General features: G+C 40.8%; 1 protein-coding gene across 2 annotated transcripts; it reads right to left on the bottom strand.

Annotated features, from left to right (window-relative positions):
- Positions 1 to 3,695: 3,695 nt before the first annotated feature.
- Positions 3,696 to 20,035, bottom strand: il13ra2 (interleukin 13 receptor, alpha 2). Of its 2 annotated transcripts, XM_029447320.1 has the most exons (10): positions 19,934 to 20,035; positions 19,552 to 19,656; positions 18,630 to 18,787; positions 15,613 to 15,769; positions 15,394 to 15,514; positions 14,630 to 14,814; positions 14,285 to 14,439; positions 13,348 to 13,495; positions 4,664 to 4,781; positions 3,696 to 4,561 (listed from the first exon to the last, which is right to left on the bottom strand). In XM_029447320.1, exons 2-10 carry the CDS (start codon positions 19,640 to 19,642, stop codon positions 4,516 to 4,518), a joined length of 1,179 nt encoding a protein of 392 aa, XP_029303180.1. In that variant the 5' UTR covers positions 19,643 to 19,656; positions 19,934 to 20,035; the 3' UTR covers positions 3,696 to 4,515. The 2 variants fall into 2 exon arrangements, with proteins under 2 accessions (XP_029303180.1, XP_029303181.1); XM_029447321.1 differs by lacking the exons at positions 19,552 to 19,656; positions 19,934 to 20,035 and adding an exon at positions 19,071 to 19,107.
- Between the last annotated feature and the right edge of the window lie 831 nt (positions 20,036 to 20,866).

Below are 20,866 nucleotides of genomic sequence, written 5' to 3'. Positions count from 1 at the left end.
CACTAGACCTGAAACACCCACCCAAAATAGCTGTAATTATCAATATCAAATGTATATCATAGACTAATTATTAATACATATTGATTTACCACATTTTTAAAACAGAATCATTTTCTTCCTACTTGTGCAGCTGAGGATAATTATGTGCCTCTGCAGCTGCTGCTACATGCTCTCATCTCTGAATACTCTAAATCACAGCTTTTCCAAGCAGATGAAACAAAACCAAATTTTAAAAAATCCTTCCCTGCAGCTGTTTGGACCGACAACACATTTAGTCACATTAGATTATAACTCTGAAGCAATGAATTGTTTTTCTAGTGAAGAAAATATGGCATTTGGAGAGTAGCCTGGCCCCTGGGTGCAGTAACTAGCCAGGCCCTGCACTCTTTCACTCTGCAGGGACAGATTCCAGTTACTGAGCCTGGGGGACAGAGACAACGATGAGCTCTGACATCTTCATGCCTGAGAAGAAAAGTTATTATTTTAATAATATGATTATGCAGAAATGTACTAAAAGATCCAAGATATCCAAATAGAAATGCAAACCTGAAGTTATCCAGCTCCTCCTGTGATCCTCAGCAGTGGACGTCCTTTGCAGACAAGGGTCAGCAGACTAGTGAGGCAGATAAATAGACTGAAAAGTAACACCCGGGCTGTACATTACCCTCCAACCAATCCTCTATCAAGCTTGGCTCCACCAAAATTACATATTAACCTGAAGAAAGTTACTCACTTCTCCTTCACTATCTGGCTCGTGCTACCCTGCAGTACCCTGGGTCCTGTTAAACCCACATACTGCTACTATACTGAACACTGAAAACCTGGCGTGAATACAACTTTCAAATTCCTTGCATAACTCATTCACAACTCATCATTCACAGAGCTTCAAATCACCCATTATATTATGTTTTGTCATGCAGTATGGGCGCTTCATTTGCAGAAGCATTCCTAAATTATCTAAACACTTCCCCGTGAGAGTGTTTGTGTGTGCATGTTTTATTACAGTTTGATTAATCATTAAGAACATTGCCTTGTTACCAATAGGACAAATGAATTAACAAAAGAGACCCAACCACCCGTAGACGCACACACACACACACACACACACACACACACACACACACACACGCACATGGACAGTCAGGTGTGAACAAGGCGACCTGCCGGGGTGGGAAGCAGGCAGCTGCCAGGCTGACCTTGTGGATGTCAATGAATATTGGATCAAACACTAAAAGGCAGAAGTCAGCCTGGAGCCAGCTGGTTACTTTCCCAACATGAAAGAAAATATCATGCAGTGCAAGTGTTGTATTTATTATTTATTTCATTTCACTGCAATAGGCTTTATTGGCATGAATTTACCAAGGACAATATTACCAAAGTGTCAAGTAATAATGAGATTATAAAGAAAAATATTTAAAAAACAATAAATCCTTGCTGTGTTCGTATTGCGTGCGTGCGTGCGTGCGTGCGTGCGTGCGTGCGTGCGTGCGTGTGTGTGTGCGTGCGTGTGTGTGTGCGTGTGAGAGAGAGAGTATCAGTTGTTCTAAGATCAAGGAATTATAAATGATCAAATAATAATTAATTTAAATCAATATAGCAACCATGGTATAATAGCAGAACTCACTCAATTATTTACAAAACAAATTATGTATATTAGTCATGTTTTAAAAAATAAATAAAAGGTGAAATGAATGGCCTACTAACCAGGTTGACTGATATACACACACAAAAAAAAAAAAAGGAAAGTCAATCAATTAAAAACAATAAGAAGAAGAAGAAGTTGATATGGAATCTATATGAACATAATAGTGTAGTCTGTGTGTTAATTAAGGAACATACAATAGAAAAGTACCTACACACTCATTCAGAGCTCTTAGGCTTTATTAGCAATGTTTTAATCCAAATCTGCTCTTCCTCAGGCAAATACCCACACAGGTTATGAAGATATCCTGTACACAGAAAGATGACCAGTTAATCATGTGTCAGAATAATTCATTTGAATAGGTGTACATTTAATTCAAATATATTATACAGTCGTTTAATCTCTAGGCCATAGGTGAATCCACTGAAAATATGAATAACACTCATTTCATCTCATGTTGGGTGCTCTAGATTATCTGGACACTAGAGGGCAACAAGAGCAATGACAAAACTAAAGTGCCACCTGTTCTACACACTGTAAAGCAGGTTATCTTCATAAGAAGATTAAGAAAACATCATAACATATTATTTTATCATGCATATTGGTACTGCGCCAAGTAAAGGTATAAACAAAATGGGAAAGTTCATCCTGAAGGTCCTGATTCTTCACTTACACTGCTACTTTTGTCAAAAAAAACAAAAATGTTTGCATATGAAAAACATTATAAATCCATAATAATTTAAAACACAATCCCAAATGCTGAGCATAATAAATGGTGAATGGACTGCATATATCTAGTGCTTTACACCCACTCAAAGTACTTTTACAACACTAGTAAGCATTCACACACTGGTGTCATACACTGTGGTTGCTGCAATGAACATTCACACATACTCACACACAGTTGGCCATCGGGGTTCAGTGTCTTCAACATGTTGACCACAGGCACCAGGGATTGAACCACCAACCTTGTGATTGGTGGACAAGCACTCTAATTTGCTTGGTGTTGCATACAGAAACCAAAAGTGGCTCGTCCCTGTTTGAAATGACAGACTGCTGCATGCAGTTTATATAGAGCAACTGCTTACTATAGAGATTTCACCAACCTAATGTCCTATTGTACATAACACACGTTTCTCTTATTTCCTACAAATGCTGTGATGGATACATATAAAAACTCAATACAGCACTTCCTTATTAATTAAATATCTGGTATTGAGTTTGATTTTTGGGAAAGGTTGTAAAAATATTCTGATTCTGACAACTAAAGAGTTGTTCCTGTTTGTACAAATATATCATGACACATATACAATGGATAAAACAGAAAGATTCTAATGTGACTGAGAGCAGCTTGGTGCAGATCTCCTCATGGCCAATCAGGATGTGACGACGCCCTTTCTTTAGGGCTCAAGAGAGGCAGAGACTTGAACATCCAGATCTTTGCTTGACTAAATGCAAACCTCATTTCAGCAGATAGTGTCAGCCAGAAACTTTGATCTCTAGGCCCTTTTGGGATCTCTTTGCCGTCTCAACTTTTCTGATTGAGTTTATGCTTGCCTAAGGATAACCTAAAGCCCCACGGTGCTTTATATTATTTATTGGTTTATTACTATCAAAGAGGCATTTATTTATTTTTGAAGAGGCTTTTATTATAGTTGAAGAGTGAATTTTTCATTCTTATTATCAAGGGGGATCTTTTTCCTTTTGAAGGCACTTTTGATGTGTTTTTCAAGTACATATTAATATTTTTTATGTGGTTAGGAACTGGTTTTCAGGCTTCTTGCCGATCAGCTAAACTATGGGGAATCATTACAGTCACAGTAATGTATTTCCATCTTGTTTAGTACTTTCTTTATTTATGTATGTAAAGTTCACTCTGTTAGGTCTCCACTTGAATGTTGTGAAGTACACACAGAAATTCCATTAAACGCTATGTGAAATATGTTTTTGTGTTTCATCTCCTGTTATGGTTCTAAATCAACAGATTTTGATTAAAAACAGGCACATTTTTTATGGTGCATTACACTCGTGAAAAAGTAAGGACAACATCTGACCAATTCTACCATTTAATACAATAAAATGTGCATTCAAAGGGAGGGTGAAGTACATTTGTTGTAATACTTGATGTAATCAACACAATATGGCACAGTTACATTTTGGGAGTCAGGTTGAGTTACATTTTAAACTCTTCAAGACAACTGGCAAGGAGTATTGGCATTAAAAGCTTTTGATACACTAATTTCTTCTGTATTACCCGTTTGAAGAAAGAAAATCATAATAATAAAATATATGTTGTCTGAACCAACTGGAAAGAGTTGAGGTTAAAAGGCAGTAATTTATTGATAAGACATCAAACTGAAATAGAAAAATGTTCCACAGCATGAAGTGGACTTTGGCTGACTTTGTCAGCTGGCAAGAGATCTGGCAAAAAGTAAAAGGTCAAAAACTAATTCCCAAAAAAATGGTAATTGCTCCTGAACACAACATTGGAAAAGTCATATCTGCTGACTAAATCAGCTGGCAAGTGTCTAGCAAAAAGGAAAAAAACACAAAAAAAATCATAAAGACTTTTCACCAAAACATAACATTTCCAGTAAACATGGCTTGAAATAGTTCATGTAAATTCAAGCATTTGTATACAAATGTAAATAGAAAAGCAAAGTGCAGTATGTTGGATTAATATAAAACAGTTTGTTACATGTATTAGCCTAAGTAACCCAGTGTAACCTTCAGCCTAATATGTAATATCTTCAGTTATGTGCTAGCAGTGATTACAATCTCGCAGGTCATAAGGTGTGGCGTCTTTGAGAGCTTCCTTGTGTACAACGACACATCTGAAAGCGATTTGTTAGAAAGCAATTTCTAACAAATTTCTAGGTGAGCAGAGAGTCAGGCTTCTTCATATCTCTCGACCTCCTCCTGCAATGAAAACACAGTTTGCAGTGAGCTTACCTTCTCATTTCAATATATATATATATATATATATCAGTGTTTGTGAATGCTATACATGTGTTTACTCACACTATGAGCACTGCCCCCACACACAGCGACAGCACCAGTATGGCGACAATGGCTACAGGGATAGATACATAGACAGGTACCATGCCCCATTCTGCTTCAGGTGCCACTTCTTTCTTTTCTAAAACAAATCAAGAACACACACACTAGGTCAGGTTAATTTACAGTTTATTCAAATATTCCTTCAACAAAAAAAGCATCTATCAATGAACCTTAAAAAGACACGTCAACTAAAATGTACATTAACAGCAATAAAGTATTGTCCAAACAAAATCCATATTTAGAAATTGTACAGTTCCACTAGAAATCTATACAAGCAATAGACGGGCGATTTACTTTTTTTCCTGACCAAGGTTGGGGTCCTTGAACACAACACGAGCAGAATGTGTCATCACATGGTCACGGCATGTCAAAAAACTTCAATATAAACGAGACTGTTTAACATCAGTGAACGCATCATGGCGAGTGTAAAACAGAGAAAGCTGGATGCAGAATGTCGCACTTTCCAGGAGAAATGGACGAACGATTATTTCTTTGTGGAAGTAAAAGGACAGTGTGTCTAGTTTGTGCGGACGCGCTTGCGGTGATGAAAAATAAATCTTGAGCGTCAATACACCACGAAACATGCCAAACTGCACGAGCTGAAAGGACGAGTGCGTTTGGATAAAGTTAACGCTCTTCGGCGGAGTTTGGCCCAACAAGCAGCTCTCTCCAGAGCGTAACATACAAACATGGAAAGATAGAGAGGTAGACCACCACACCAAGAACAGACTCTTCCACCACTGCTGTGCAATTATCACTGCCATGTGCAATACTCACTTTATTTTCTATCAACCACTTGGTACTTATATTAGTTGTTATTCTATTTAATTATTGTGTACTGCCTTTTTACTTCATTTGTTCTTTTGCTGTGACAAGATACATTTCCCCGTTGTGGGACTAATAAAGGATTTCTGATAAAACAGAAAGATACATGGATAAAATAGTTGCTTTTCTGCACAGCATAAAAGAAAAGTGAAATGAATGGGCTGCGTCTTAAAAAATGTTGCAGAGGTTATGAGTAATAATAATTAGTACGGCCCTCGAAGGATGTTGTAAAAAATAAAATGGCCCTTGATAGGAAAAAGGTTCCCCACCCCTGCGTTAGAGCTTTAGCATTTTTATTAAACATTTTACTTTTTTAATTATACTAGTAACACACACTTACAAATATATTTTTTGGAAATTAGCAAGTCCCTTAGAGGAATTATTTTGTTTATTTTGCAGCTCATTCTAGTGGTGCAAGGTGCATAGTACCAGAAACCAGTGTTCTTCAGTTCAGAAATGGCATGTTAAACTTGTTGTTAACTGTTAACCTATTCTGTGATCCAGCGTCATGATTGTTCACTTTGAACTTAACTAAGTAAGTGAAATATCTCAGCAGCTGAGATACTATTGTCTTTAAATTACCATTCAACCTTTTCATGTAGCTCATGGAAAAATGAGATAGCGGTCTTGAGTATTTGGAATAAAATGGCATCGTGGTAAAATGCATCCAGTGGTGTAAGGATGATGGCAGCACCATAAACATACAGGAAGTCTCCATGATTCAGTTTAGTATAATGGTCAGTTACCATATAAAAATCCAATTTGAATTTCTTGTTTTTGAGATCATGAAATTTGGTATCTAACCAAATGTAATCACTTATAATACTGTACTGTATAGTTATGTTTCCACAGAATAGGGACATCAAAGCTACAGTATGTGCTCTTGTGAAATATATATGTTATAGTTTTTGGAGTTTAGAAAGTTTTAAAAACAGACAGTAACTTGACAAAAGGTCTAAATTGCAGTAGAGCCGATGGAATACAATATTGTATCATTGAAAAATAACATTGCAAATGAACATTGCAATGTTATTCTCGAGAAAGAAAACTGGCAAATGGCCTCATACTGACCCTGACCATTATCAACCAGCTGGAGTGCAATAAAGGAGACTCACACCAGCAGAGTTTGATCAAAAAATGTATTCTGTAAAAACATTGTGATGCTACAAAGCACAAGTTTTATTCATCAACACACATATACAGTATATCTCAAAAGTGAGTACACCCTTTAGATTTTTGCAAATATTCTGTTATATCCTTTCAGGGGATAACATTATCCTACTGAAACTTTGATATAACTTAAAGTAGTCAGTGTGCTGCTTGAATAACAGTATAGATTTATTGTCCTTTGAAAATTACTCAGTACACAGCTGTTAATGTCTAAACAGCTGGCAACAAAAGTGAGTACACCCCATAGTGAACATGTCCTAATTGTGCCCAATGATGTTGTTTTCCCGACCTGGTGTCATGTGACTCGTTAGTGTTACAAGGATTCAGGTGTAAATGATAAGCAGGGCTGTTAAATTTGGTGTTTTGGGCACAATTCTCTCTGAATGCTGGACAACATGGCACCTCATGGCAAGGAACTCTCTGAGCGGCTGAAAAAAAGGATTATTGCGCTTCACAAAGATGGCCTTGGCTATAAGAAGATTGCCAACACCATGAAAATGAGTTGCAGCACAGTGGCTAAGATCATACAGCGGTTTTCCAGGACAGGTTCCACTCGGAACAGGCCTCGCCAGGGTCGACCAAAGAAGTTGAGTCCACGTGCTCAGCGTCATATCCAGAGGTTGGTTTCCAAAAATAGACGTGCGAGTGCTTCCAGCATTGCTGCAGAGGTTGCAGAAGTGGGATGTCAGCCTGTCAGTGCCCAGACCATACGCCGCACACTGCATCAAATCGGTTTGTATGGCCGTCGCCCCAGACAGAAGCCCCTTCTGAAACCGATGCATAAGAAAGCCCGCAAACAGTTTGCTGAAGACAATGAATCCAAGAACATGAGTTACTGGAACCATGTCCTGTGGTCTGATGAGACCAAAATAAACCTGTTTGGGTCAGATGGTGTCCGGCGTGTGTGGCGGCACCCTGGTGAGGAGTACCAAGACAAATGTGTTTTGCCTACAGTCAAGCATGGTGGTGGCAGCATCATGGTCTGGGGCTGCATGAGTGCTGCCGGCACTGGGGAGCTGCATTTCATTGAGGGACACATGAATTCCAATATATACTGTGACATCCTGCAGCAGAGCATGATCCCCTCTCTTCGGAAACTGGGCCGTAGGGCAGTTTTCCAACATGATAATGACCCTAAACACACCTCCAAGATGACAACGGCCTTGCTGAAGAAGCTGAAGGTTAAGGTGATGGACTGGCCAAGTATGTCTCCAGACCTAAACCCAATTGAGCACATGTGGGGCATCCTCAAGAGGAAGGTGGAGGAGTGCAAGGTGTCCAACATCCGTGCGCTCCGTGATGTCGTCGTGGAGGAGTGGAAGAAGATTCCAGAAGCAACCTGTGCAGCTCTGGTGAATTCCATGCCCAGGAGGGTTAAAGCAGTGCTAGATAACAATGGTGGTCACACAAAATATTGACACTTTGGGCACAATTTAGACATGTTCACTATGGGGTGTACTCACTTTTGTTGCCAGCTGTTTAGACATTAACAGCTGTGTACTGAGTAATTTTCAAAGGACAATAAATCTATACTGTTATTCAAGCAGCACACTGACTACTTTAAGTTATATCAAAGTTTCAGTAGGATAATGTTATCCCCTGAAAGGATATAACAGAATATTTGCAAAAATCTAAAGGGTGTACTCACTTTTGAGATATACTGTACAGGTCCATTTCCCTCAGTATACATACAAAAAGGACTGGCAAAGACTGGCAAAGTAGTCAACCATTAAACATCAAAACACCAAATAAGTTATTTCAGTTATTCAGACAGGAATGTCGGAGGCTAATTTCAACACCTAACTTAGGTGAAATAGGCAGTCATTTACCTTCTTGGGGCAAAAATGAACGGCTTTTTAAACTAAAAGTACTGCTACATTCCTTGTTGTGGCCCATTCCCACACAATAAGGCATAGACATAAAGATGAAGTTTAGACAGACAGACAGTATACTATCAGACACAACCACGTTATCATTTTCTTCTGTGTCATCAAAGGTTACATCCTTCTATTGATATGATACAACTAATATAATCAAATAATTATTTTTTTTTAAACTAGATTTACAACGACGACCCATTTAAAAGACAGGGCCTTAAGGGCCTTAACCCTCTATGGTACGGTGTTGCCTCTAGGCAACATACCCATTTTTGGCCTTTAACATTCACACAATACATCCCCAGGTATAATGCAATACTTTGAATAAGAGGCAGGACCATAAGGAACAAATTGCAGTGTTTAATGTTTTCACTTGAATCTCTGGGGGCCATCCTGAAGACCATTTTTGCAGATTGTCCCACAAGAATCAGCTCAGCCATTTCTCTCCACAAAAATTGTCTGAAAATGTTATTTCCTGCCCTTTTTCAGTCTGGAAAAAATTGTATTCACAATAATATATGAGTTAAGCTTAATTTGTAATAATTTAAAGTACTTTATTTGCTAATTAAGTAATGGAAACTTGCTAAAAATGCAGATGTTGCCTTGAGGCAACATCGTACCATTAAGGTAAATTGGATAAATGATGGATTTAACTCTAGTGAACGCGTGGCTCCTGTACCGCAAGGACTGCAAGACTTTGGCATCCCGAAGAAAAAAGTGTACAGCTTCCTGAAATTCAAAGCTGAAGTTGCCTTTGCAACGAGAGGAAAATCTTGAAAAAGAGGGGAGACCATCACAGAATGTTGAGACCTGGATGAGAAGGGGAGAGCCCCTGCCTCTGTGTCAGGTCAACCCTGACCTTAGGCCTCTGTGGGTGGGGAAAAGGGGCCGGTGCAATTATCCTGTTTGTAAGGGTATAGGGAAAGTGCAGTGTTCAAAGTGTGTCACTTATCTATACTTCACTGCTGAGAAGAACTGCTTCATGAATTTCCATAAGCAGTGAGATAGTTAGATAGTTAGATAAAATATGCTTAAACTCTCAACCCATTCATTCCAATGGGTGGTTCCACAATGGTACAATGTTGCCCACAGGCAACATTCAGACATTTAATCTTGTTCAAATATTAAAAAATAACTATTTTCATATTTTAAGTGGCATGCATTTTAACCTGTTGAGGCTATTTAGTATTTGAAAGAATAACTCTTTTTTCATTACTTACCATTATGGTACGGTGTTGCCTCAAGGCAACGTACCCCAAAAAAGACCCCCGCAAATATTATTTCTTGGAAATGTCTTTAGATTATGTTTATTTGGTCTATTCTATAAAAAACACTACAAACTTTTTTTTTCAAACTGGCATCACCATGCATACCAAATTTGAAATTAATCAAATTACCCCAAATGGGTCAAATGGACACAAAGTGCAATTTGGGCCCAAGGCCACTAGGTGTCTCTTGTATAAAAAAAATACATTATTGGTGCATTTATCACTTTAAGCTCCTCACAATTAAGATAATATAACATTTTGTTCAGAATGTTGCCAATACTCTCTTAAGCTTAAATAGATGAATATTCTTTATCCTGCCCTCCAAAGATCCAGATATTGCAGCATCAGTGGCTGTAAAAATAATGAAGACAAATTAAAAGGTTTGCACAAATTATGATTTTTGTTTGTTTGTGCTTCTGGTTTTGTAAAATGAACATGATGCCTTTATTGTGTCTCATAGCCTGAAAGGTTATTTTGCTGAAGTGACATACATTAGATATTGAAATGAAAAACATAAGAATGTGATTTCCACAAAATGTAATTCATTGTTAGGGTTTATGTATTTTTTGTATTGCTCTCACTACATAAAAATCTTAACAATAATGTAAAAAATAATCATTATAAAGCATATTAAGAGCACTTAGCTTACTAAGTAATTTAAGCAAAGGTACTGCATCAGTTGAGCCAGACACATTAAATAGGATTGTACACAGAGCAAAGGCAAAATATTAACAACATTAATATTCAAAAACCTCAACAGAATTGTTTGTTACACTTACAGTCTCATGGACGCACAGGATCTCTAAGTCCACAAAAGGCCACAAATATAAAGAGATGATGGAATTATACAAAATAAATCCTACCAATGGTGGTCATTCTGAGCCAGTGCTGGGAGCTGGATAAGTTGAGCCTCTGGTCTGGAATGAACTCTCCTTAACCTGAACTAGCACAGTTCTTACTTTGCTGTCAGCTCGTGGAATGACTGCTGTGATTTTGCCTACGGGCCGTAGGGATCTGGGAAGTTGTTGGTCAATGATCATGACAACAAGCTCTGCTTTGTCTTGCTTGCCACTTCTGGCGGGCTTGGAGAGTCGGGAGATAGTTTCGGATAAAGATGCTCCACAAATTGGTCTCCAGGTACTTGACTTTGTGACTAAGGAGGTCTGTACTTGTGTAGACTACCTGTGGTAGATATGAATCAGGCCGCCCTATCAACAGGGAATTGGGAATCACACGATCAGGATCAGCGATGTTTGATGAAACATAACCCAATGGCTTTGAGTTGAAGAGTCCTTCTACTTCTATGAGCAGAGTCCTTAAGACTTACTATGTGACAGTCTAAGAGTCAAGGTCTGTACGCAGTTGTTCCGAAAAAAATCCATCCCTGTAAAGTAGAACGCAGGTTGATACAGGCATAGATTGGATGGTGGCAAAAAAGCCATTTTGGGGATCACTGGCTTTCCCCTCCATTTGTGACAATAATTGCAGCTGTGTTGGTGTTTACGGATTCTTCCCCTTAGAATCCAGTACCTCCTCCTTCGCTTTGCAAACCCTCACTCTGGGCCAGGATGGCAAAGCTGGATGTCTAGGTCTCTAATAATTAGTTTTGTGATGAGGTTTAAGAAGGAGAACCCTCGGCTCCAGTGGTTGCCCCACTTAATCCTTGATAGGATTCTTCCTCGAGTGATGTCGTCAGCCGGGTTGTCTGCATATCATACCTAGCGCCATGCTTGGTGCTCTGTTAGATCTTGGATGTCTGCCACTCTAGTGCCAACAAACATCTTGTACCGGCATGAATGGGATACGGTGATGGGATCAGTCCAGTGTGTCACATTGCTGATGGTCAAAGAGAGTTCCTTTTGAAAAAACGTTCCGAGCTGTACATCATTGTGAGCGCCACATAATTCAAGCCATGGGATTGATTGCTGGCGCTTTGGTGTTACTCTATATCTAGATTTCATGAACGCCACTTGGACTTTCTCTTCATTGTACTCGGTTCGGAGATAAGCTACTGCCCCATAAGCTCTCTCTGAAGCATCCGAGAAGACATGTATGCTGTAATTGCAGCATGAGAAATCGGCCAGGGGGTGGATGTAGGATCTTGGAGTGATATCTCATGAAGCAGCTGAAGTTCGCTCTCCCAAGTACACCATGACTGGAGGAGGTCTTCTTGGAGTACTTGCTTGTCCCAGTCGCAGAGGACGAAGAACCAATACCTGTCCGACTGGTAGCTCATCCGGTAACACAGGGGACCCATGTACAAAGGCTGAGTCCTTGCCATGTGGTTCGAGTCCGACCTGTGGCCATTTGCTGTATGTTGTTCCCCTTCTCTCTCTCCCCCTTTCACAATCTAAACTTCTCTCTCTGTCATTAAAGGCATAAAAAAGCCCAAAAATATAGCTTTAAATACTTGTCCGACTAACATTGCTACAGGAGTCCAAGTGTCCTTTCTTCAAACTATACAGTATGTCGCTCACGAGGTTCTCGGGAAGTCGGCTGGAAGTGGAACTGAGTTGCTTACTCCTGAACACGGACCTCATACTCCAACCATCCAGAAAAATACAGCAGAGATGGAAATGGCTTTTCAAGAGGATTAGTAAAGCACATTTGAGGCAAACATCCTCCCCTAGCTGCTCTAGCATTCCCTCCAGTGACCTGACTTTCAGTGAAAACACTTGAAAGCCCTTCACGTCATCAGTCCTGATTGCTGGTGCATAGAGGAATGAGAGCTAGCTTGTGTGGTTGACCATGCTGCTCAACGAGACCATGTTGAGGTATCTGATTTTTCAAACTTACAGTTTCATAGACACATGTGATCTCTCAGTCCACAAAAGTCTCCAAATATTTGAAATCCAGGCTGGAATTATACAAAATAAATGCTTCTAACAAGGCAACCCACATCATGTGGTGAATATCAGCAACACACTAACTTCTACCAAGCATGAGCTGGATACAGCAGTTATCGGTGTCCTTCTCTGATTGACCTGGCCTTAATAGTTACTTAACGCTGCATGTCAGTGCAGAAAAGAAACCTACTGAAACAGGCTATTTTATTTGTTCACATAGGGGCACTCAATGATTATTTAAAGAACCTAATGCTCACCTTTTGAACCCTATTTGATGATGACATCAGGGTATTCCAGCTTGGAATCCACAAAGTTAGTGTGACTCATGAGGATTTGTTGATTTAAAACACACAAGTTGCTTCACAGCTTACATTGTCATTTCTTCACCCACTGGAAACACTTTGAATGAATTCTTCAGGAATAGGATTTAAAATGTTTCTATCAAGAATTTAAAGCCATGATTTAATAAATGCTCACTACATATAACTCAAGGGAACATCCACATCCACATCCACATCAAAATATTTTAAGTTTTCCAGGATCTTCTTTGTCAAACTCTGATGAACTGATTTCATGCTAGAAATTATATTTTCAGGTTTTCTTTGTAATGACAGAATATACTGCTTTTACTGTAAGGTTAAAATTTGAAACATCATTACCTGGTTGGCATGTTGGACTACTCCACTCACTCCAAAAGCTCTTGTCTGCACAATAGTTGTGCAACTTGGACCGAACCTTGAAGCAGTTTCTCTGAGCGTCGTGAATGGAGGGCAGAGTTAGAGTCATCTGTTTGGTTGAAATCTGTTGCTGTCAATACCAAAAATAAGTAGAGAAATTAATTGAATATAATAAAAGTTAGAGAGTGAACACACACTAAACTGGCTTGAATCTGCATTGATCAACATTTTTGTCAAGTCTCTTTTAGATAAATGTTTTAGTTTTATGGCACTTTTGGTTCTGTCCCACGACTCTCATCTACCCAGTTTTTAACCGCATTAAGAAGCCTTTTTTAACTTTGATTAATCTACTATACACTACCTGCGCAGCCCCAACTAGACACACACGAAGTTAGCAAATGGTGAAATAAAGACTGACATATAGCATCTAAAAGATCCAGATAATTGTCTCAGGGGTCAGTTGAGGTTTTATAACTTTATACAACTTTAAAAAGGTGTAAAAGTACAGTAGGGCTGAACAATTAATCTAAATGATCAAAAATGTATCAAGATCACAATATGGCCATTGCTGTACACGTAATTAAATATTAGAATGCTGCAAATATGGCCTGGCCTACACATCATTTCAGGCGTGTAGACTGACAATATGTCCTGCTCAAGCCAAAACATCAGAATGAAATGGAGTTGTTTGTTCTTTGGTAGAAGATTATTTCACTCTTCTCTGAATATGACTCTCACATCAGTCTATGCAAGGTTTGTATCACTAATGCGTCTGTTTAAGCCCATTCAAAACAAACAAAGGATGGGGGAAACTATACACCCTCTGCACTAGGATTTCTGTGGAAGGGACTTTAGTTAGTACAGTGAGTGTCTTAGAGTTTGTTAACAGAAAGAAAAGTGCTTAATAGGTAAACCATACCAAAGCAATTTTCCCATCAGATCCCTCTTGACTGCGTTCCACTTCCCATTCTAGGCAGTGTCCAGGGACCCTCCCTGCAGGACCGTCCCAGTGTAGTTCCAGCTGCGCATCTGGACCTTTTTGGAGATGCAGCTTCTCTGTGGTTTCAGGCTTCACTGCATAAACATTAAAACAATCAAACACAGACTATAGATTGTGACAAACTGAGATGAAAACAAAAAACAGATTTAACTGTGGTGCAAATGGTGACTTGAAACACGTGTTTAAGACATAAGGACCACAATAAATATACCATGAATTTGCATGTTGTGGTTGAACTACTCCAGAAGGCAAACATGCATGTACCATGGTTTTGGATTTGCAGGGAAATGAATATGGGTTTCAGGGGCCCTTCAGGGGAGGAGCCATTTACACAGAAGTTGATATGAGTGAACTCAGGGAGAGAATTCCCTGTAAAGTCGCAGCCGCTCCTAGTTCCACTCAATAGGAGATATTTCGGGCATTCCTCTGCCTGTTCCAGCTTCTTGTGCCTAGGGAAAACACAGGCCAGATAACACAATGCTTTCATGGGAGCTATATACTGTATAGTCATCCAAACAGTTTTGTTGAGATAGGTGAGATGTGAAGATGTTTGTCGTATGTTTACCATCACCTCAATTCTTCATGGTACAATGGCCTTTGTTTTGTGGTAAAACTTGACATTAGAGATATTCTGAAACACTCTTAAAGAAATCAGTAAACTATTATTTAGGATCATCAACAGTTCTCAGCATAACCAAGACTTGAGACGAGTCTTGACAATGAAGTGGATGTAAACCAGTCAAGGAATCACCAAAGTTTTTCAGACTCATTCTCTGATGATCTTGAATGTCTGTTCCAAATTTAACGACAATCCAAGTTGTTGAGACATTTAATTCAAAACCAACTAGATGGCAATAGATGAAAAGTCAAGGGATCACCAAAGTCTGTACAGGTTTATCTTTCGAAGATCATGAATGTCTTTGCAAAATTTCAAGACAATCCATCTAGTAGATATTTTGTTCTGGACCAAAGAGATGGACCGACTGACCTCCAGTTTAAGGGGCTAAAAGGTTTCTTTGATGACATACCAGAAATATAGACTTTGCAGTGACTTGGCCGGCATCTTTGGGCTGTTTCCCCACTTGCACTCCACGTACTTCATGTTATGGTACACACAGACAAAATCCTGGATGGCAGTACCCACAACACCTAGAAGTAAAAAGGTGAATACAATCAATCATAGACAATTCATACATTTTCTTATTTTGATGTGTTTTCCACCATGTATAAAACTTTGAGGTACAAACCTATGCTGGGAGGTTTCTGGACCAGTTCAGCGTAGCTCGAGCTCTTGATCATAGTGCCGTTGGTGCAGGGGCCACTTAGCAGGGTGTACACTCTTACTCTAACATCTTTCATCAGATCAAACTGGGCACTGTGTCTTCTCTTAGCCATCCTGATAGCCTGTCAATCCAGAAACACAACCCTGTGTTTCAGATTACCACGCTCAAACTTTCAACAGAGATCTCTTTGTACAGATGTGAGATATGTGAGATGTGACGTGTGAGATATAGTTTTAGGAAACCTGACCCTGTGCTTCCCTTTATGCTTGTATTCAAAGTTTGTTATTGTTGTCAGTCCTGTTTGACTGAAGCATATAAGTATCGTCCTCTCCAGGAACCATCACCTGTCCCTATGAACCTGAGAGCTGTGTTGTCTGTAGCCTTGTGCTCCTGGTAGGGTCTCCCAAGGCAAATTGGTCTCAGGCAAGGGGCCAGACTAAGAATGGTTCAAAACGACCTCATGAAAAAAAGGGAAAGAGAAGGAGAGACCCTGCCCGGAGGAAGCCCGGGGCCCCCGTCTGGAGCCAGGCCCAGAGAGAGGGCCCGACAGCGAGCGCCTGGTGGCCGGTTTGCCACGGAGCCCGGTCTGGCACAGCCCAAAGAAGCTACGTGGTGCCTCCCATCCATCCATCCTGTGGGCCCACCACTCACAGGAAAAAACGCTGGGGTTGGGTGCGCTGTCACACGGGTGGCAGTGATGGTTAGGGACCTCGACGGACCGGACCCAGGCAGCAGAGGCTGGCTCTGTGGGGGAAGGAGCCGGAACTAGTGCGGGAGGTGGAGCACTACCAGTTGGATCTGGTGGGCACAGTCGCACAGTCTTGGCTCTGGAACCGTACTCCTGGATAGGGGTTGGACTCTATTCTTCTCCGGAGTTGCCCAAGGTGTGAGGCGTCGGGCGGGTGTGGGGATACTCACAAGCCCCCGGCTGAGCGCCGCTACGTTGGAGTTCACCCCAGTGGATGAGAGGGTCGCCTCCCTATGCCTTCGGGTTATGGGGGGGGGGGAACTCTGACTGTTGTTTGTGCCTTTGTCCCAAACTGCAGTTCGGAGTATTTGGCCTTCTTGGAGACCCTGAATGGAGCCCTGAAGGGGGCTCCAGTAGGGGACTCCGTAGTCTTGCTGGGAGACTTTAACGCGTACGTGGGAAACGATGGAGACACCTGGAGAGGCGTGATTGGGAGGAACAGCCTCCCTGATCTAAACCCGAACGGTTCGTTTGTTGTTGGACTTCTGTGCTAGTCGTGGAATGGCCATAACAAACACCATGTTCGAACATAAGGATGCTCATAAGTATACGTGGTACCAGAGCACCCTAGGCCAAAGGTCAATGATCGGGTTAATGAGATCCGTCGAGAAATGCTGAAGGCTTTGGGTGTTGAGGGGCTGTCTTGGTTGACACGCCTCCTCAACATTGCGTGGAAGTCTGGGACAGTGCCTAGGGGGTGGTAGACCGGGGTGGTGGTTCCCCTATTTAAAAAGGGGGACCATAGAGTGTGTGCCAACTACAGGGGTATCACACTTCTCAACCTCCCTGGTAAAGTCTACTCCAAGGTACTGGAAAGGAGAGTTCGGCCGGTAGTCGAACCTCTGATTGAAGAGGAACAATGCAGTTTCCGTCCTGGTCGTGGAACAACAGACCAACGTTTCACTCTCGCAAGGATCGTGGCGGGGGCCTGGGAGTACACCCAACCGGTCTACATGTGTTTTGTGGATCTGGAGAAGGCGTATGACCAGGTCCCCCGGGTGATACTGTGGGAGGTGCTGCGGGAGTATGGGGTGAGGGGGTCACTTCTGAGGGCCATCCAATCCGTGTACACCCAAAGCGAGAGTTGTGTCCGGATACTCGGCAGTAAGTCGGACTCATTCCCAGTGAATGTTGGCCTCCGCCAGGGCTGCGCTTTATCACCAATCCTGTTTGTAATTTTCATGGACAGGATATCGAGGCGTAGTCGTGGAGGAGAGGGGTTGCAGTTCGGTGGCCTGAGGATCTCATTGCTGCTCTTTGCAGATGATGTGGTCCTGATGGCATCATCGGTCTGTGACCTTCAGCAGTCACTGGATTGGTTTGCAGCCGAGTGTGAAGCGGATAGGAATGAGGATCAGCACCGCAAAATCTGAGGCCATGGCTCTCAGCGGGAAACCGGTGGATTGCCTACTCCAGGTAGGGAATGAGCCCTTATCCCAAGTGAAGGAGTTCAAGTACCTCGGGGTCTTGTTCGCGAGTGAGGGGACGATGGAGCGAGAGATTGGCCGGAGAATCGGAGCAGCAGGGGCGGTACTGCAATTGTTTTACCGCACCATTTTGACGAAAAGAGAGCTGAGCCAGAAGGCAAAGCTCTTAATCTACTGGGCGATCTTCGTTCCTACCCTCACCTATGGTCATGAAGGCTGGGTCATGACCGAAAGAACGAGATCACGGGTACAAGCGGCCGAAATGGGTTTTCTCAGACGGGTGGCTGGCGTCTCCCTTAGAGATAGGGTGAGAAGCTCAGCCATCTGTGAGAGAGCCGCTGCTCCTTTGCGTTGAAAGGAGCCAGTTGAGGTGGTTCGGACATCTAGTAAGGATGCCACCTGGCCGCCTCCCTAGGGAGGTGTTCTAGGCACGTCCAGCTGGGAAGAGACCCACGGGTTCGGCACATGTGCAAACCAATTGGATGGAAAGCTTTAATGCTTCATGAAGTTTCATCTCGCCATCACTATTACACACTACCTGAGGAATTATCAGATTTCCACTCTGTGAAATGTAATGGCCTAAACTCATTTTGTGTGCCGATATCTGAGTAATTCCAAAGAGACGACAAATGAAACCACAAATGTGGAGCCATTAAATCTGTATTTTTTTGTTGCAAGCTCATACCATGTAAGTATGAGATGAATTGCCTCCATTTATTGTCTCGCTAGCATAGCTGATTGTGCATAATAATCATGTCAAGTTAAGTTTCTCCATATAAGATTTTAATAAAATGGTGAGCACTTACAGTCCAGCTGTCCCTGTATGTGTTGAAGTACTCCAGTTGATACAGTTGTGAGCACTCTGTCATATTACTCAAACTCGCTGGGGGGCTCCATGTAATCTCGAGTTGTCCAAGATGACCACGGTCTAATATCATAAGGTCCTCAGGAGGATCCACTGCAGCTGAAAACATTATATTTATTTACAGTGTGATGTAAAGGGTGGTAAAAGTAGAACTCGGAGCTTGAATGTCGAATCAAAACAGCAATCCTCTATTTCAATCTATATATTTATTAACGTGATAAGTCAAACATAGAAAATACTCTCAGCTGAGGACACAAATTGCATCGCCGTTTCCATAGACTGCATGGCTCAAAGAGCCCCTATGTTGCTGTCTCACGGCTCCGCTCCAGTGTGTCCAAAGAGTCGTAAAACATGTGGCTACATAGAAGGAGTAGGCTTTGACCTTCTCCTCATTGGTCCCAGTTTGGCGCCAACACGCTCCTCCGTCAGCAGTCAGGAAGCAATGGTTTGTTGACCCGTTTTCTTAAAGGGGAAGTGCCCCTATTATGTTTGTAATACACTCAGTGCAGAAAATACATAATTGCGCAGAAACATATTCGTAGTGTAGATATATATATATATTGATTGAGGTAAACAAATACATATGATAGTCTTTCCAATGTGGATTAATACAATTTAGGATTAATTTACCTGACAGATGTTAAACATATTTGTTTAAGTAGCCTATGACTGTTAATGTCCAATATGTGGTTAGACAGCTTTTTTTGGAAACGTAAAGTCGCAATCACATTGACAACTGCCTGTCTCTGCAGAACTATTCACTTATTTTGCGTCGCATTAAATGCATTTTATTTTGTCTGGCTTCCACGTCATTTCATGCGACTGTTAAGTTATAAATGCGATGTCAACAAAATTTCACCAACCTGTAAATTCATTGCAATGCACGCTCCCCCTGCAGGTTATTAAGAGCAGCGTCAAAGGCAGCCAGGAATTACTCGCCATCAAAGTGTACATGCTTATAACCAAGACTGAAAAAAATACATATTAAAGAAGTTTTTAAAACCACAGAATATAATAAAAATGTATATAATAATTTTACTGTGTAAGCTTACTTTAAATATACTATCCAATTAATTAACAGATAATAATAATAGCCTACTTGTTTTTTTACAAGCATGAAAACGAAAAAAAATCATTGCAAATAGACCTTAAAGATCAAGATGGTACACGAATCACAAATATAATACTAAATGAAATATTGCTAAAACAATTAATCTGTCATGTTAAAGAGACAAATGTACTTACGTGATGCGAGACCGCGTTTTCCCCCCAAAGCCTGATCAGGCGTGTGTGGGCTGACACAGTGTGCTGCTCAAGCCAAAATATCAGACTGAAAAGGAGTTGTTTGTTCCCCGGTGACTAACTCTGTGGAAGGAAATCGGTGAACCATTATCGCGTGTCCGCAATTCCGTTTTGGTATATTGTGGTGAGGAGGAGAAAGCTAAAGAGGAGGATTTATATGCAAATCATTTCATGTGGTCTCTTGTTTTAGGACTGATGGATGAAAATCTGATACTTTATGTGCGTATTCTGCCTATACAAACATAAATACAAATAACCTGACAGACAAAGAAACACAGTTAAATCTCAATGTATAAGCTGTTGAAATGACACAAATACACTATTTGTATGTGGGGTATCCAAATAAATTGTTAACCAACAAATTCCGACGAAATTATTCTTGCACTTGGCCACATTAATGTTTATATGTAGTCCGTGCCATATCTAAACACAAACCATATTCAAAATTATGAGAAAATATTGTCTTATCTTAAATTCAGCAATTACAAAGCTGAAAGTCTTATTAAATGATTTAAATAACACTTACTAAAACTATGCACATGTGCAGTAGTCAGTGACGCTACAGATTTAAAATGTGAAACTACAATGAGGTCAGTGAAACAAACCTTTTCTACGTGCAATTTGTGAAAATCTTTCTTTTACCTGTGTTTTCCCCAACATGTGAAAGGTACAGTTATTTGTAACTGTTGCATTGTTGCCATCGCAACAGTAGGCCTACATATAAAAATATGCTTCATTTGATACATACAGTGTAAATCATCACCTGGGCAACAGCCAACCACTCCCTGAGGTATCCAGACAATCAGTCACCAGCAGAAACAAGGACATGATTCCTCACTGACTTCCCCTCCACTGTTAGGTGTTGAACCTGGATCG

Source organism: Cottoperca gobio, chromosome 14, assembly GCF_900634415.1.
Source record: "Cottoperca gobio chromosome 14, fCotGob3.1, whole genome shotgun sequence".
Lineage (NCBI taxonomy): Eukaryota > Metazoa > Chordata > Actinopteri > Perciformes > Bovichtidae > Cottoperca > Cottoperca gobio.
The sequence above is the reverse complement of the archived record's forward strand: the minus strand, read 5'-3'. Positions and strand labels throughout refer to the sequence as shown.

What these genes read in the sequence shown, in the direction of transcription:
- il13ra2 (XM_029447320.1), bottom strand. Translation starts at nt 19,642, where the DNA reads ATGTACACTTTGATGGCGAGTAATTCCTGGCTGCCTTTGACGCTGCTC. An exon ending in GCATTGCAATGAATTTACAG is followed by an intron (nt 18,788 to 19,551) that starts GTTGGTGAAATT and finishes TAATGTTTTCAG; the next exon opens with CTGCAGTGGATCCTCCTGAG. An exon ending in CCTGCAAATCCAAAACCATG is followed by an intron (nt 14,440 to 14,629) that starts GTACATGCATGT and finishes ATGTTTATGCAG; the next exon opens with TGAAGCCTGAAACCACAGAG.